Genomic DNA, 19,203 nt, shown 5'->3' with positions numbered 1-19,203 from the left:
TGTCCTTTTGAATTAAGCCTATGTAAAGGGCAACACACAAAATGGCTGCCGCATACAAAATGGAAGCCAAAGGTTCAGGAGGTAAATGACGATTTCGAGGTGAAGTCGTCACTCGAATAAGACGAAAATGCTTGTACATAGTGTACTAGCCATTCTCGGTCTTTTGATACCAAAATCGTCATGTTCTGATGAAGTTTCATTCTCGAGTGCAAAATTGTTACACGAGTTCGGGATGTTCAGTACCACAGACCCTCCTTTTGCCCTTACATAGGCAATTTAACCTAATCTCGTGCTAATCTGAGTCCAGGTCGATATTCCTAAAGTCATTGAGATGTTGCTGTAACATCATCCTAGTACTTAGCTCGTCTCTTGATACAGGTTTCCTTACACATGATGTAGCACAGAGGCCACATATTGCAGGAGCACACTGCACACACAGACAGAACAGGAAAAGAATGGCTAAGACCATCCCAATGACCATCAGAATTTTCCATCCCCAGCCGGATATCAGTTCCCAGAACCACCCCATTAATGACCAATCTCCTTTATCTACATGAATAGACTCGGAAATCTTGTGCAGTTTGGAGATGGCCTGGTACACTGTTGGAGCGTTATCTGGGATGAAAATACAGCAGCTTGATTGGATCAATCTACATACCCCACCTCGGTCTGCAAGTATGACATCTAAAGCAACTCTGTTCTGAAGGGTCATAAGACGATCAGACTGGAGCTCAGCAGTCAAGTTACTAAGGGCACCAGCAGTTTCAATCACGGTGGACTCAACTACCCTAGTCAATTGCCTTATGTTCCTGCTGTTAGCCATGGATCCCCAGAACGGCAGAAAACCCTTTGCAAAGTCCCCAAATTCTTGACCTGCAGTGTCTTCTTTACTCAAGACACCTCTAACTACCCTTGTCCTGTGGTAATCTGCCGCTGCTGTGTAGGTGGGAGGCAACAGGAACGAAACAAAACATGAGCCCGAAAAGTCAGGGGGCAACCATGTATAGGCTCTATCATGGCAGATGAAATAGGTACCCTTAGCTGCTAAAAACGCAGGGGAAGTCTGAGACCCAAAAACATATGTTTCTGTACAGACACTTTTCCCTAACTGAGCTCTGGGATTCTCGCCAGTACCTTGCAGACACAGGTGACCCTGATGGGGTACAATCCAGATTGGGGACGATCTCTTAGCTTGCTGTTTCTCGTTCAGAGTAGCTTCATATCCGGTCACGTTCCTATTTATATATGCAAATATCTCATCGTCCGGGGTATTTTCATAAGAGATTTCTCCCTTAATCATGTCGACAATACCCTTAACCAAAGCGCTATTCTTGGGATTGTCTTTTACACAACGTAGGGGGTGGACTTCACGTGCGTATATGAACATTGTTCTGTATGCCCACACTGAACCATTATGACTGAAAGGCAGGACTAGATAAGGGATACCTTTGTCTGTTGTGTGAGGCATAAGGCCACAAACCCAACAGTTAGTTGTGTTCATTACTAGTTGGTGTTGGTGCAAAAGCTGAACAAAGGAGTTATTAATGAACTCTAACCTTCTATTGGATTCATGGTCCGGTAGAGGGTGAAAAGAATGAGAGGAAATAGTAGGAGGAGGAGGTGTAGGAGATGCAGTGGGTGCAAATGTTACACGAAAAGAGAACAAAACATATCCTATTAGAAACGTCATCACACTAAATAGCATAAAAATGCACAATATTAAAAAGCTTTTCTTTGTCATAGTTTCACATAATTTGTGTTTAAAGTTCGTGGGTTTGGCAGGTCTCTCCATCTCGGAAAACTCCATCCTCTCTAGAGTGCTGCCCGCGGTGGGAGGTTGATTCTGCTAAGGGATGCGTCTGTCAGTCCAGGGCAACTCCCTTGGACCAACCAGAACTACCGACCATCTTTGGATCCGCTGAAACCAGAAAACTACCGCCCTATATCTTTGCTCCCTTGGCCGGCCAAGGTCATGGAGGCCCATGTAAATCTGGCCCTCACAGAGCATATGACCCGAGTTAATGTCCTGGATCCCATGCAGAATGGGTTTCGTGCTGGTCACAGCACTGAGACGGCCCTTCTGGCAATGGTTGAGCATTTGCGGACTGTGCTGGATGCAGGTCAAACGGCAGCGCTTATTTTATTAGACCTGAGCGCTGCCTTTGACACTGTTTCCCATCGCATCCTTCTACACCGCCTGCAGGACATTGGCATCTGTGGCTCAGCTCTGCAGTGGTTCCGCTCCTTCCTTAGTGATCGCTCCTTCTGCGTTGCCACCCCTCCTTTTCAGTCCAAGTACCTTCCTTTGGACCTGGGGGTGCCTCAGGGCTCCTCGCTGAGTCCCACGCTTTTTAACCTGTACGTGCAGCCGCTGGCTGAGGTCGCCAGGCAATGGGGCCTAACCATGGTTTCCTATGCCGACGACACTCAGCTGGCGGTCACGATCAGCGGGGATGCCAAGAAGGATGCCCTCAGGTTCCGTAGTGGACTGAGAGAGGTGGCCAGCTGGATGAATAACAACTGTCTCCAGCTGAACGCGACAAAAACGGAGGTGATGATCGTTGGAAAGGACGCGGACCTTTGGGGGGACGGATGGTGGCCTCCTGAGCTGGGATCAGCTCCAGCCCCTGTCCTGGAACTCAGGAATCTGGGAGTATGGCTTGACTACACGCTAAGCTTTGTGACTCACACGAAGAGAGTGGCGGCCTGCTGTTTTGGAGTATTACGCGGGCTAAGACCCCTGCTCAAATTTTTTGATGCTCCTACAAGACAGCTGGTCATTCAAGCAATGATTATCTCTCGGCTGGACTACGCTAGTTCACTCCTTTTAGGAGCGAACCAAGCTGAGATCCTTCGTTTACAGCGAGTCCAGAACGCTGCGGCTAGGGCAGTGGTCGGTTTGCCCCGGACCTGCCCCACCTCTAATACTCTGCGGTCCCTGCACTGGCTCCCGATGAATAAGCGAATTCAATTTAAAGCTCTCAGCCTGGTTTTTAAAATTCTTCGAGAGTCGGCACCTGTGATACTTAATAAACTGATCTCTCCCTATGTTCCAACTCGCTCACTTCGTTCCCTTGGACAATCCTTGGTGGCTGTTCCCCGTTTCAGACTTAGTCGGATGGGGGGACGCTCCTTTCGAGTGAAAGCTGCAGCCCTCTGGAATGCGCTCCCTTTGGAAATCCGCCTCTTGGATGAGTTAATATCCTTTCGTAGGGCCCTGAAAACCTTCTTGTTTTAAATGCTCCCTGTTTTAAGTGTTCTGCTTTTCTGTTGCTGGTTTTAGTGTTGTGTTGTGTCTGCCTTTCCCTGCGCCAGGACGCTCCTTCGCTGGAGCATCTGTGCGCATTAAAAATGTAACATAACATAACATAACATAACATAACGTCGTCAGCTGCACCCCAAAGACTTTTAGTTAACCGCGGCCCCAGCAGCGGAACCCAGATGGCGGTTCGAAAAACAAAAATAAGCACGTTTCTCAGATGGGAGAGCTGCACTTTCAAAAAATAGTACTTGGAGGGAAAAAGGAATTTTTTTTATTTGTCCATAGGTCTAGGTCTCAAATTATAACGTTTTCGTCCAGGTACCGTTTGATCCTGAAACAAGAGTTCAGGCTCCAAAGTGTTCAATCGCTTTGATGGTGGCACACCCTCTTGCAAAATGTCCTCGCTTTCACGTTCAGAGTTAGTTCCTTTCACTCGTGCATCACTGAAAGGCAGGAGCTTTGGCACGGTGTCAGTCTCTGAGTCCGCGACACCTTCCTGGACCCACTGGTCATACGGCAGAGGAAGAGGGATCCTTTTACAGTGGACCCCGTGGATCCAGTGCTTCCTCCCCTCCACTCGAACCGCTGATCTTGTGGAGAGAAGGACGAGGTGCGGTCCGGTCCACCTGGGCTGGTCGTTTTTCGTCCTCTGAAAATTTCTCACGAGGACCCAGGATCCAGGGCTGATGGCGTGGCCTGGAGTTCCAGAGACCGGAGGCAGGGTGTCGTTGACCTGTTGATGCAAAACACGCAATTTAGCCGTCAATTCATACAGATAATCAAGCAAAACAGGGTGTTCCAACTCGCTGAATTTGGTGGGCCTAGGCACTCCCCATATGTTGGCCGGACGGCCAAAGACTATCTCGTAGGGGCTCAGTTTCACTCGCGAATGTACAGTCATTCTGGTGGATAGGAGAGCTAAGGGTAGAGCATCAGGCCATTTAAGACCTGTGCTCGCTTGGATTTTGGCTCATTTTAACTTAAGCATGCCGTTGTAACATTCTACTAATCCAGCTGATTGGGGGTGATTTGCAGCGTGGAACTTCTGCCGGATACCTAGTCCTTCACACACATTCTTCATCACACGACCCACAAATTCACTTCCGTTATCACTCCAGATCATTCTAGGCATTCCAAATCTGGGGAAGAACTCTTTCACAAGGGCTTTCGCTGTGGACAAGGCAGTATTGTCTTTTAGGGGATATGCTTCTACCCATTTTGAGAAGGCGCAAACAACAACGAGTACGTATTTTAAATTGTTGCACCTTTCCATGTGGATGAAATCTAGTTGCAAAACCTCAAACGGATACGTAGGAGGTGCAAAATGACCAGCTGGAGTTGGGGTTCCCCTACCAGGGTTGTGTTGCAGACACACCATGCAATTCTTGACAACGTTCTCTGCACACTTGGGAATCCCCGAATTTTGCCATACTGGAGCCAATAACTTGCAAATCCCTTTCACGGTGATGTGTGCCATTCCATGAGCCATTGTAACTACTGCAAGCACATATGCATCGGGTAACAACCATCTCTGATGCTCTGACAGTTCAACCCAACAACCATTCGCATCCATTCTACCCTTACTTTCTCTCCACGTGTTCAACTCTTTCTCTGTAGCCTCAGCTTGTATAGATTTCACACTTTCTATCGTATCTTCACACATACCAACATCACCAACCCATCTTGCAGGGCCTGCCACGTACATTCGGCTCATCACATTCTTTGCAGTTTCTTTCGCGATTTCATCAGCAAATGCATTTCCTCGACCAACATCATCAGTCACTTTCTTGTGAGCACTACATTTCACAATCGCCACTTGTAGAGGCAAGGTCAGTGATTCAAGAAGCTCATTCACCAACTGACCATGCTGAATCTTAGCTCCATGCGAAGTCAAGAATCCACGTTCTTTCCACAATCGTCCAAAACTGTGAGCCACACCAAATGCTTACTGGCTGTCGGTATAGACAGTCACTTTCATTCCCTTTGACAATACACATGCTCTCGTGAGTGCAATTAATTCTGCTGCTTGAGCTGAATTATGTGGAATACGTGCAGTTTCAACAATCGTGTGTAAAGTCGTGACAGCATATGCTGCAGTCACGTCACCGTTCGGGAGCTTGAAACAAGAACCATTCTCCCACAATGTACCATCACATTCAGCAAGAGGAGTATCATAAAGATCTACTCTCCCTTTCGTTTCTTCTTCTGTCTTAAGGAAACAATCATGCTGTTCTGAAGCATCTAATTCCTCTGCAATTGGCAACAATGTAGCTGGGTGTAATGTGCTACATCTTTTTATGTGCACATGACTTGCTAGCAAGGTTAATTCGTAGCCGGACAATCGAGCACTAGTTAAATACTGTGTCCTGGTTCTGTTTAACAATATGTCTACTGCATGTGGGACCATTACGACTAACGTGTTATCCATCACTAGACCAGCAGACTGTCGAATAGAAACAGCTGCTGCTGCTGTAGCTCTTAAACAACTTGGCAATGCTTTAGCTACTGGATCAAAAGTCGATGAAAAATATGCACATGGACGTTGTTTGTTTCCAAACAACTGTGTCAGTACTGATAATGCACAGCCTTGTTTCTCGTGGACATATAATGTAAAGGGCTTACTGTAGTTGGGGGTACCTAACACAGGAGCCGAACATAATGCATCACGTAGTTCAGAAAAACTTTTCTGGCACACTTCAGACCAAGGAACGGGATTGGGTGTACCTTTACATGTTAATGCCACCAAAGGTTTGGCCAATAACAAAAAATTTGGAATCCACTGTCTACAGTATGATGTAATACCCAAGAAAGCACGTACTTCTTTCTGTGTTCTTGGCACACTCAATTTCGCTATTGCCTGAATTCTCTCTGGGGTCAATTTCCTTCCCTCCTTCGATAAGAGATGACCTAAGTAGGTCACTTCTTGTCGACAGTATTGTAATTTGGAAAGTGACACCTTGTGATGCAAATCACACAGATGACGCAACAATGACAACGTTGCTTTCTTACATATGTCTTCAGTATCTGCAGCGACAAGCAAATCATCAACATACTGTACAAGAGTAGCACCGTCAGGTAAAACAATCGTATCAAGCTGTGTCTTTAAGGCTTGACTGTATATTGATGGACTTTCACAGTAGCCCTGAGCAGCGCGTTTAAAACGGAAGCTTCGTCCTCCTAACCTGAAGCCAAAAATGTCCCTGCTTTCCTCAGCAATGGGGATGCGTCAATCACTGAGAACCATGTTGCAGAAGCCGGAATCATAGTCAATAGGGCGGTAATGTCAGGGACAACTGGAAATTGTGGCACAACTATTTTATTCACCTCTCTTAGATCAATAACAAATCTGTACACAGGTGGCTGAGAAGGGTCAGTTCGTTTTAAAACAGGCAGAACAGGACTATTGCAAACGTTGCCTCTTGTCTCTTCAATGACATCTTTTTCAATTAGATCGTAAACGATCGCTAGCAACGCTTTTTCACCTTCACTGGAAATTCTATATTGGGGAATTCGTGGCATTTTAACATTGGCTTTCAATGTTATAACATATGGTGGTATTTCTAAAAGACCCACATCATTAGGACCAGTCGCCCAAAGAATATCAGGAAGAAGCGACAATTCTGTTGGAATTTTATCCCTTGACAAATACATTGGAGAAACCACTTTCTTACCTAGAGTAAGTTGTACTCCTGAAGGAGAACAGTACAAAGTCGCATGCAATCTTTTTAACAGATCTAATCCCAACAAATTTTCACCACAACCTGTTGTCAGGATAAGGGGTGCTCCTAATTCACAGGGACCAACAGAAAGAGACAAAGGGTCAGAAATCGGATTTCTAACTGGGGCGCCAGAAAAACCTACTGATACATTCGTTTTGCCAGACAAAGGTGCGCCAGGGAGTTTTGAGTGCATAATAAAACTCTTTGTAGCACCAGTATCCAACAGAAAAGGTTCTGACACACCTGATGTAATCACCTCAACATATGGTCCATTCTGATCTACTGGAACTGAAGCAACTCCCTCTCTTTGTCCATGGCTGTCCTAGCAATCATTACCATCCCATTGCTCACCTTCTGTATAGTAATCATCAGCATAGTACTGAGCTGTCCTACCAGATGCGTTATTCTGCTGATCGAACTTATTCATAGAACTTTGAGGTGGAAGAGACTGTGTGTTTTGGGGGACGTTCCCACGTCCGCTACCTCTAGGCGCTTGCTGAACACCTCTACCTCTTGTGTTTGAACCACCATTCGCGCGCTGTAACAGAATAGGGCAACTATACTTAAAATGACCTTCTTCCTTGCAATACGAACACTGGTTGGGACCTACTGGGACACATGGCTGATTATACTCGACTCTTTGCGAGTTCCTCTGATACTGTTGAGGCTGCTGATAATTACTCTGATAGTTATTCTGACCACCATTATTCTGGCCATTACCACCACCACGTGGCGGATAGGCTTGCTGTAACAAAACCTTCGTTTTCAACTCTTTAGTTTTCTTCTCTGCTCTATCTTTCTCGTCTTTGTCTCTATTTTCGTAATATTGGGCAGTGGCCAATATCTGTGCTGAAGAGGAAACAGCCCAAGAACTCTCTGAATCCTTTAACTTTTTACATAACTCTGGAAGCAGATTGTGCACAAATTTATCGACGAACAATCGCTGACCACCTTCTGTGCTCATATCTTGACCACTGTGGTCGACAAACGTTTCTTCAAACCTTGTGAAGAAGTCAGACACCGTTTTGTCTTTCTTCTGCTTACACGCAGACAGTTTATCCCAGTTTACGCGCATCGCAGGCATTATCGTTTTCATGTAGTTAATAATCCTACCAGGGAGTTCAGCTACTAGAGGCTCAGGTTTAGCACCACCAATTTGTAGGGCATCGGCAGCAGTAATATTAGCCCATGAGTCACCTAACTCCTGATCATGATCTGTATGACGAATCTTTCCCCATAAAGGCTGTGGAACAACGTTCCCAAATAACATATCGATATTGGCTAAATTCATGATACATGAACCAGCAGTCTGTGACAACTCTTTGTAATACCCTGCAGGATTTTTACGCGGATCAGGCAATGTCTGTTTAAGGCCAAAATTTCAGCTCGCTTCCATGGCACATGTACCCACACACGCTGGAAATGAGGCTGAATAGGAGGATTAGCTTGCAGGTCACCTTCCCTCCATTGTGGGGGAACTTCCCTCATTGGGTACTGTCGCGCCTTTTTCCTACTGGATGCGCCATGCTCAGACAGTGATTGAGAAGTGCCTCCCTTACTCCTATATGACAACAATGTCTCAACCGCTTTCTTGACATCGGGACCTACAATCATGCCTTCTGCAAAATCGAACCGCACACGACACAACTCGGGCGGAATACATTCCATATCATTGTCTTCCAAATCTTCACAGAGAAAAACACACATCTGTTCAAAAACGTATCTCTGCTTCGGTGCTTCCCATTGACGGAAGACGTCCATGACAGACTCTACATCATATTTTACAGTGTCCATAACCCATTTATGCGCTAAACGATTCAGTAAATCTCTCTCTCGATAGTCAGGCAGTTGACTTCGCAACTGTCTTCGTTCGGTGTTAGGGGTCGTACTAGGTGACCCGAGAAAAGGTGAGAAAAGATTAGTAACAGTGTTGGACATTCTCTGTCGAATGGAAGGAGAAACTGATGGAAGAACGGGCGGAAAAATAGGCTGAGATAAGGTAGGAGCAGAGATAATAGCAGAGGGAGCATTAGGAGAAGTAGAAGGTGCACTAGGCAAAGTCGTAGAAGGCACAGGCGGAGCAGATGTGATCGGTGAGCCTTGAGGAGGCTGCACCAGAGGAGTATGAGCCAGCTGAAGAGTAGCTGGTGAGTGCCTTGGAAGAACAGGAGGCATAGCAATCCCAGGTGGTGCAACTAGAGGTTGCGGAGGTGCTGTAGCATTTTGTGCATAGGGCGGTGGCGAACTTAACAGATGTGCCATTAAAGGATCTTTTTCAGGCTCTTTTGCTGCACTTTGCTTAGGAGTCGGCAAAACTGGATAGCATTTATCTATCGCCATTTTACGTTGCCTGTGCAACTGCTCACTCATCTGTTCATCTTCATTGTCTTTAAACTGCATAGCAGCTTGCATTATTGAAATACCCCTTTCTCTCTTATTTTTCTTCTCTAATTTAATTTCCTTTTGTTTGGCTTCCTTACGCCATAGGCGGAAAGAGTCAAACATCACCGGCCGGGCTTTCTTCTTGAACAGTTTGACCTCAAGATTATCTAGAATTTCAGCGTCAAAACTACCGTATTGGGGCCATTTTAAAACACCATCTTTTCTGGTGTATTTGATCCATACTTTGTTATATGTGATGGGGCCTACTCCATGTTTCACATACAATTCATATGTTGGAGTTCCAACCGGAGGAACCGGACACGAGTCCTCCAATCGGGAGTCCCTATTACTACAACCAAGACAAAACAAATTTCCAAGTCTAAGACCAGGCATTTTCGCTCTCTAGTCTAGTTCCAAACTTCAAAGGATTATCGATTACGATATTTCTCGTGAATACACGAGTCCTTCGGTTTTGGTGCTTGCAAGTACCAAACAAAACGATCCCAAAGGATACCCAAGATTAAGAACCAACTAAGGACTGGGAGACGCTCCACTCATACTTAACTGAAATATCGATGACGTCACTAGAAGACTCGTCTTAGCGTTTCGCTCTACCAAACTTCAAGGGTCCATATCAGGGCGATAGCCAGGGCAGCAGTCCTTCGTAGCCATCGGGAAGCGGGGAACCTCGCAGTAAAGACTTTCGGACCACTTCGACATGCAGGGGTCGTTGAAGTGGTTGGCCGTCCTCCAGAATTTCCACACGAAGCTCCTCACGAACCTCAGGCTGGACCGGTACCGCTGGAATCGCCCCAAACGTTGGGCGCCAACTGAGGTACTGGGTTTTTCAGAACCGGTACTGATCCGGTAACCCAGCGGTGCCAGGGTACACCCAAGGACCTCGGGTACTTTCCTGATTCAGACCACAGAAACTGTCATGTATTCCTATAGGTCCTGAATCGACCCCCCTATTCCTGACCCTATTCTAGTTAAACAAACCAACAAGTTAACTAGCAGTCAGCCCATGAGGCAGAAAACCCCCATGATGCAGATACCGTTATCTGACGCAGTCACACTACGGCACAGGAACGTGTTATCTGATTAGGTCATAACGCTTGCGATCTAATTAGACAAGCGATATTCCTCCAGCCCCTGATAAGGCATACGGAGTTCTCATAACAAATCAAACCTATGACAACCTGGGCAAAACCCTGCGGCCATTGTTTTGATTTCACCGAGAACTTTAGTAAAAGAATGTGCTAACGAGCAAGTCGTATGACATCTTTATTGACGTATCTATGTCCATCCTTACGTCAATCTCGGCACCTTAAAGGTATAAATATTACCGATCTTGCCATATGCAAACACACGCGTGGTGACGAGATGGAGCAGCCATACTTGCCGAAGCGAAAAGCAGAGCAGACCCCGCTGGCGCAGCCCCGCCTTTCTGACGCGCTGAGAAGACGCGCTGCTTTCTCCTGCCGAGAATCCAGCACCGGCGTTTCCGGGTAGTGTGGTTCTGAAAAATATGGATCCGTAATAGTACCGGACTCGAGAATAAAAACTTCGTCGAAATAGGACGAATTTGGTATCAAAAGACCGAGAATGACGAGTACATCAAGTACATGTATTTTCGGCATATTCGGGTGACGATTTCACCTCGAAATCGTCATTTACCTTCTAAACCCTTAGCTGCATGTTGCCCTCTACATAGGCCTTAATCCAGTCGAATTTGACTCCACAAGGACACATACTCCTTAATCGTCTTCTTCCTGACCCCAGTACAAGTTAGAACCATTGCCCCAGGCCGAGCTCGTTAGGGCAGTTCCCTCCCAGTGGCCGAGCAAGATAGTATCTAGGCCCAACCGGCCATAAAGCCATTTTCTGCACGCACACCTGCCATATCTCGCTCACATCTTTCTCCACTCCTTTTCCTCACTTGTTTTATGGTGGGGAGGTGACCATTTTTATTAGGGGTACAGCGATATCTGATGAAATGTTGGGCCTTGCCGGATGATTTGTTATGAGCAGCACGACGTGAAATATGTACATGTCATCATGACTCTGCTTTTCTTTTGTAATCAGTAACCATAAATGAAATACCGCGAATCCAAGGAATGTTTTGCCCAAGGGTGAAAATTGTGTATAAGAAGAGAAACCTAACCTTGTGAAAGTGTGCAGTCTCCTGAATATACTTGTATCGTACTTCTAGGACCCTGTCACCTTGGTTGCAGCCAATAAACGAATCTTTGACTTCACCTGGAAGACTCTGAAGTTTCTGTAGGTCTGACTCAGGAGAACCCGAGGTCTCTGGTGTGTTGATCCCCTGGCACCGCTGGGTTACCGGTTCGGTACCGGTTCTTAAAAACCCAGTACCTCATTTGGCGCCCAGCGTTTGGGGCGATTCCAGTGGTACCAATCAAGCCTGAAGATCGTGAGGAGCTTCGTGTGAAAATTCCGGAGGAGGGCCCACCACCTCATCGACCCCTGCATGTCGACGTGGTCCGAAGGTCTTTATTACGAGGTTCCCCGCTTCTCGACGGCTACAAGGACTGCTGCCCTGGCTATCGCCCTGATGTTGGACCCTTGAAATTTTCGGTAGAGCGAAACGCTGAGACGAGTCTTCTGGTGAAGCCATCGATATTTTCAGTTAAGTATAAGTGGAGCGTCTCCCAGTCCTTAGTTGGACTTACTTTGTGGTATCTTAGAGATACATAAAGGTTTTTATTGGTTCTTGCAAGCACCATAACCGAAGGACTCGTGTTTTCACGAGCAATATCGTAATCGATAACTCCTTTGAAGTTTTGGAACTAGACTAGAGAGTGAGGATGCCTAGTCTTAGACTCGGGAATTGGTTTTGTCTTGGTAGTAATAATAGGGACTCCCGATTGGAGGACTCGTGTCCGGTTCCTCCAGTTGGAACTCCGACTTACGAGCTGTACGTTAAACATGGGGTAGGCCCCATCGTTTACAACGAGGTATGGATTAAATACACTAGGAAAGACGGTGTTTTAAAATGGCCCCAATATGGTAGCTTTGATTCTGAAATTTTAGACAACCTTGAAGTTAAACTCTTCAAAAAGAAAGCCCGGCCGGCGATGTTTGACTCTTTCCGCATATGGCGCAAAGAAGCCAAACAAAAAGAAATTAAATTAGCTAAGAAAAATAAGAAAGAAGGGGGACTTTCAGTAATGCAAGCTGCCGTGCAGTTTAAAGATAATGAGGAAGAGCAGATAAATGAGCAATTGCACAGGCAACGTAAAATGGCAATAGATAAGTGCTATCCAGTTTTGCCGTCTCTTCAGCAAGGGACAGAAAAAGAGCGTGAAAAAGACCAATTAATGTTGCAATTGTTAACTTCGCCACCCCCCTATGCGCAGAATGCTACAGCACCCCCGCAACCTCTTGTTGCACAAGCTGTGCCTCTGGCTTTTCCACAGCACCCACCAGCTGTTCGTCAGCTGGCTCCTACTTCTTCGGTGCAGCCTCCTCCAGGCCCACCGACCACTTCTGCTTCATCTATGTCTTCTACGATTTTGCCTACTGTACTTTCTACAACTCCCAATGCCCCTTCTATGATTTTGCCTAGTACCACATCTATTATTCCTCATACCTCTTCTGCCATCTCTGCACCCGCCTCATCTCACCCCGTTCTTTCATCTGTTTGTTCTTCCGTTTCACCTTCCCTTCGGCAGAAAATGGCCAGCACTGTTACTAATCTTCTTTTACCGCTTTTCGGGTCGCCTGCTACGACCCCTAACATAGGAAGAAGACAGTTGCGAAGTCAACTGCCCGATTATCAAGAGAGAGATTCCCTGAATAGTTTAGCTCGGAAATGGGTCATGGACACTGCAAAATATGATTTACAGTCTGTCATGGAAGTTTTTCCTCAATGGGAAACAGCGACACAGAGATATGTGTTCGAACAGATGTGTGTTTTTCTTTGCGAGGATTTAGAAGACAATGATCAGGATTGCCTCCCACAAGAAATGTGTCGTAAAAGGTTTAAGTTTAGTCTGGGTATGATTGTAGGTCCCGATGTAGAAAAAGCAGTTGAAATGCTATTATCATATCGGAGTAAGGGAAGTAGTTCTGGGTCACCATCGGAATCCAGTACATCTAGTAGGAAAAAGGCACGACAATACCCTATGAGAGAAGTTCCCCCACAATGGAGAGAGGGTGACGCGACAGCTGTCCCACCTGTCCTGCCCCACTTTCACCGCGTATGGGTACATGTTCCATGGAAGCGAGCTGAAGTTTTAGCACTCAAACAAACACTACCAGACCACGATCGCGCACTCCTGAGGCTGAAGCCGGGAGATTTTTAAAACTTTGTATACTTTGTTCTCACTTGTGTCACCTAATTTCTGTGCATTTTAAACCTCACTAAACGCCAGCAAGCGCCAGGGCACTTACCCTTCTCTTGAACACAGCGAGCAGCGGATTTAGCGCTCACTCGCTGTTTGGAACATCCCTCTGAGGAAAACGCCAACCCGGCGAGAAGTCAGGCCACGCCCCCCTGTAGGCCACGCCCCCTTGACGCGGTATTCAAAGCGCTGATCACAAGCGACTTTAGACCACGATCGCGCACTCCTGAGGCTGAAGCCGGGAGATTTTTAAAACTTTGTATACTTTGTTCTCACTTGTGTCACCTAATTTCTGTGCATTTTAAACCTCACTAAACGCCAGCAAGCGCCAGGGCACTTACCCTTCTCTTGAACACAGCGAGCAGCGGATTTAGCGCTCACTCGCTGTTTGGAACATCCCTCTGAGGAAAACGCCAACCCGGCGAGAAGTCAGGCCACGCCCCCCTGTAGGCCACGCCCCCTTGACGCGGTATTTAAAGCGCTGATCACAAGCGACTTTAGACCACGATCGCGCACTCCTGAGGCTGAAGCCGGGAGATTTTTAAAACTTTGTATACTTTGTTCTCACTTGTGTCACCTAATTTCTGTGCATTTTAAACCTCACTAAACGCCAGCAAGCGCCAGGGCACTTACCCTTCTCTTGAACACAGCGAGCAGCGGATTTAGCGCTCACTCGCTGTTTGGAACATCCCTCTGAGGAAAACGCCAACCCGGCGAGAAGTCAGGCCACGCCCCCCTGTAGGCCACGCCCCCTTGACGCGGTATTTAAAGCGCTGATCACAAGCGACTTTAGACCACGATCGCGCACTCCTGAGGCTGAAGCCGGGAGATTTTTAAAACTTTGTATACTTTGTTCTCACTTGTGTCACCTAATTTCTGTGCATTTTAAACCTCACTAAACGCCAGGGCACTTACCCTTCTCTTGAACACAGCGAGCAGCGGATTTAGCGCTCACTCGCTGTTTGGAACATCCCTCTGAGGAAAACGCCAACCCGGCGAGAAGTCAGGCCACGCCCCCCTGTAGGCCACGCCCCCTTGACGCGGTATTTAAAGCGCTGATCACAAGCGACTTTAGACCACGATCGCGCACTCCTGAGGCTGAAGCCGGGAGATTTTTAAAACTTTGTATACTTTGTTCTCACTTGTGTCACCTAATTTCTGTGCATTTTAAACCTCACTAAACGCCAGCAAGCGCCAGGGCACTTACCCTTCTCTTGAACACAGCGAGCAGCGGATTTAGCGCTCACTCGCTGTTTGGAACATCCCTCTGAGGAAAACGCCAACCCGGCGAGAAGTCAGGCCACGCCCCCCTGTAGGCCACGCCCCCTTGACGCGGTATTTAAAGCGCTGATCACAAGCGACTTTAGACCACGATCGCGCACTCCTGAGGCTGAAGCCGGGAGATTTTTAAAACTTTGTATACTTTGTTCTCACTTGTGTCACCTAATTTCTGTGCATTTTAAACCTCACTAAACGCCAGCAAGCGCCAGGGCACTTACCCTTCTCTTGAACACAGCGAGCAGCGGATTTAGCGCTCACTCGCTGTTTGGAACATCCCTCTGAGGAAAACGCCAACCCGGCGAGAAGTCAGGCCACTCCCCCCTGTAGGCCACGCCCCCTTGACCCCTACATCATGTGCCACCACCGGAAGCGCAGCGGACGAGCGCAGCGGGAGCGCCGTTTGCGCGCCGAAGGCGCGCCTAAGGCAAGCCCGTCTGCGCCCGTCCGCGCCAGACCGAGCCTAGAGCCCCCACCCCTGGCCGGTCCGGAACCGCCCCGACTCACATACTCCCAAGAAACTCTGTACCAACTTAGAGAATCACTAAATATTAGATGCAGCGGATCTATTACCCCAGAACAAGCCCCTCTCAGATGCTCCAAATGCTCCTACAGAGCGTCTCCTGCATCCATTTCGGAATCTACTTGCCTGGAGATGGCCCTGTTGAACTGCAGGTCACTCCCCAAACACCACACGGAAATCAATCTGTTACTGACAGAATCAGATCTTGACGTTCTATTTTTAACTGAAACGTGGTTGTCCGAGAGTTCTGACCCAGACATTATTCAAGCATTACCTCCTGGGTATTTCATTAAATCCCTCAATAGACCGATAGGCACGGGAGGAGGCATCGCTATTATCTATCGAGAGAAACTCGCATGTCAATTCAAAGACAGCCCCATTCTCGATAGCGAAAATGTCCTTTTTTCTTTACACCTTCCTCCATCTACCACACTAACTGGTGTACTAATCTACCGGCCACCAGGACAGGTGGGTCGCTTCTCAAACTCACTCATGGACGCCGTCTCCTCGCTGGCTTGTGGGACGCCAAATTTTACTATCCTCGGGGACTTAAATCTCCACTTCGACGATCCTAGCAACAAACCTGCCTTTGACTTAAAAACCGATCTCAATTCCTTAAATCTACAGCTACTTAGCAGTGATCCCACCCATTCGAAAGGACACCTATTGGATCCTATCTTTTCGAATCTCTCCAAACTTACGGTCCAAACCCCTCTCCCCATCCCCTGGTCAGACCACTTCTTGGTCCCCCTCAAACTCCAACTACCAGGGAAGATTACGGACATTTCCCATCCCTGGGCCCCGTCACGCCCATGGAAAAAACTTGATACCAGCTTATGGGAACACTCTCTGTCCTCATCCCTTCCCATTATGGATCCCGACCCATCAAAAGCTGAAAGCCAATTACATAAATGGATTAGCGACTCTCTCGACACAGTCCTGCCACTTAAAGCCCTCCCCCCCAATAGGAAATCATCCAAACTACCATGGTTCACCGATGAACTACGGGAATTAAGACGGAAAGGCAAAAGGCTGGAACGCCAATGGAGAAAGCACTGGACAACAGAAGACAGAAGTGGATACAAAGCTCATATAAGGCTCTATAAAAACGCACTAAAAACAGCACAAGCCTCCTTCTTTGAGGATCAAATAGTAGCCGCATCTAACTCCGCAAAAGAGACCTATCGGATAGTCAAACTCCTCTCCAAAATACAGGATCCCCCTCCACCCCCTGACCAGGATGGGACAAAATGCAACCAGATGGCCGAATTCTTTTCGAAAAAAATCGAAAAAATTCTGAACTCCCTCCCGGCGGCCCCATTCGATCTAAGAGACCCCTACCATCTGGCTTCCCAAAACAGCCCGAGGCTACTCTCCTTCCCCCAAATTACCACCGAAACTTTTCTCAAGGTCCTGCATAAAGTAAAAAGCGGAGCCCCATCAGACCCAGCCCCGATAAGTAAACTAAAGCATGTTGCTTCCACCATTGCCACACCTTTTACCAACCTGATCAATGCCTCTTTCAAAAATGGGTCAGTTCCAGCAAACTGGAAAAAAGCCACTGTGAAGGCTCTTATAAAGAAACCCCACCTCGACCACAATGATCCATCAAACTTCAGACCGATCTCACTGCTTCCGGCGATTAGCAAAATCGCTGAGAGAGTAGCAAACCAACATCTCTCCGAGTTCCTAGAGACCAATAACATCCTCCGTCAGACCCAGACAGGTTTTAGACCTGGACAGGGGACGGACACTGCATTGTTAGCCGTGGTCGAGGAAGCAAGGGGCATTCTGGACGAAGGAGGATCAGTGGCAGTGATCCTCCTCGACCTGAGTGCCGCCTTTGACACGGTGGACCACTCAACCCTTGTTCACCGTCTGAGACTGATTGGAGTGGAGGACTCCGCGTTGGCCTGGATTACGTCTTTCCTTGAAGATAGGTCTTTTCAAGTGACTGATGGATTCTCTATCTCGAAGGCTCAGGCACTCAAGTGTGGGGTGCCTCAGGGATCCTCCCTGAGCCCCACACTTTTTAATGTATATATGGCACCCCTCGAGGACATTGTCAAATCTTTCGGGATTAAATCAATAATGTATGCCGACGACACTCAGCTTGTCGTATCCCTCAACCAATCAGACAATGCCCTCCCCAATCTATTTAGATGTCTAGAAAAAGTTCACCAGTGGATGTGCGAGTCCCGGCTAAAGTTGAACGGGGAAAAGTCAGAAATACTTCTCCTAGGAAATCCAAAAAAAATCCCCTCACCCCTTCCCTGGCCACCATGCATGGGATCTCCACCACCCCCAAAATCCGAGGTAAAAAGCCTAGGGATATGGTTGGACCAGGATCTGAGCTTTAAAACTCAAGCGAGAAAAACTGCTGGAACGTGCTTTGGCCTTATGAAGATGGCCCGAAAGATCCTCCATCTACTTCCTCTTCAATCAAGGAAGCTTCTGATGCAGGGGCTGGTGAACTCCAGATTGGATTATGGGAACGTCCTATATCTGGGGGCCCCAGTCTCTGTAATTCACAGACTGCAATGTGCACAAAATGCGGCGGCAAGAAAACTCACAGGAACCGCAGCAAGGAACTCGGCTAAGCCAGCCCTCAGAAGTCTGCATTGGCTGCCAGTCAAGGAACGAATCAACTTCAAGACCCTGTGCATTGCCCACAGAATACTTCACAATGAAGGCCCCCCCATCCTCAGGACTTTTGTGTCTCATCAACAGTCAACTAGACATCTCAGATCCAACTCCCTCTCCCTGGCAAAAGTCCCCAGAATTAGTAAGGCCAGAACAGGTGGTCGCCTGTTTTCATACAACGCCCCCAGGCTGTGGAATGCCCTCCCACTCCCTCTGAGGCAAGAACAAAACCACCTCAGATTCAGGAAGAGATTGAAGACCCTTCTCTTCCCCTGAGCACCCCCCCCTGACTTTCTAACCTCCAGGACCGCGGTCTCCAGCGCCGGGATGCCCTAGGGTAGCTGTGCGCTCTACAAAACTCAAAATCAAATCAAATCAATCAATCAAATCAATCAGATCCGCGTAAAAATCCTGCAGGGTACTATAAAGAATTGTCGCAAACTGCTGGATCATGTATAATGAATTTGGCCGATATCGATATGTTATTCGGGAACGTTGTTCCACAGCCTTTATGGGGAAAAATTCGTCATGTAGATCATGACCAGGAATTAGGTGACACGTGGGCTAACATTACTGCTGCAGATGCACGACAAGTTGGTGGTGCCAAGCCTGAACCCCTGATAGCGGAACTACCTGGTAGGATAGTAGATTACATGAAAACAATAATGCCTGCAATACGCGTAAATTGGGATAAGTTATCTGCATGCAAGCAAAAGAAAGAAGAGACTGTTTCAGATTTCTTCACCAGATTTGAAGAAACATTCATTGACCACAGCGGTCAAGATATGACCACAGAAGGTGGTCAGAGATTGTTTGTCGATAAATTTGTGCACAATCTACTTCCAGACTTGTGTAGAAAATTGAAAGATTCGGAAAGTTCTTGGGCAGTCTCATCTTCAGCCCAGATATTAGCTACCGCACAGTACTACGAGAATAGAGACAAGGATGAGAAAGATAAAGTAGAAAAGAAAACTAGAGAACTCAAAACGAAGGTTTTGCTACAGCAAGCCTATCCGCCACGAGGTGGTG

The 19,203-nt window shown here is 47.2% G+C and overlaps 1 protein-coding gene across 1 annotated transcript; it reads right to left on the bottom strand.

Annotated features, from left to right (window-relative positions):
* Nucleotides 1-292: 292 nt before the first annotated feature.
* On the bottom strand, nt 293-1,792 carry LOC144773832 (endogenous retrovirus group PABLB member 1 Env polyprotein-like). The gene has a single exon (XM_078658927.1). The coding sequence runs from the start codon at nt 1,790-1,792 to the stop codon at nt 293-295; it is 1,500 nt and encodes a 499-aa protein (XP_078515053.1).
* Between the last annotated feature and the right edge of the window lie 17,411 nt (nt 1,793-19,203).

This window comes from Lissotriton helveticus, chromosome 8 (assembly GCF_964261635.1).
Source record: "Lissotriton helveticus chromosome 8, aLisHel1.1, whole genome shotgun sequence".
NCBI lineage: Eukaryota > Metazoa > Chordata > Amphibia > Caudata > Salamandridae > Lissotriton > Lissotriton helveticus.
This window is presented reverse-complemented; position numbering and strand designations above follow the sequence as displayed.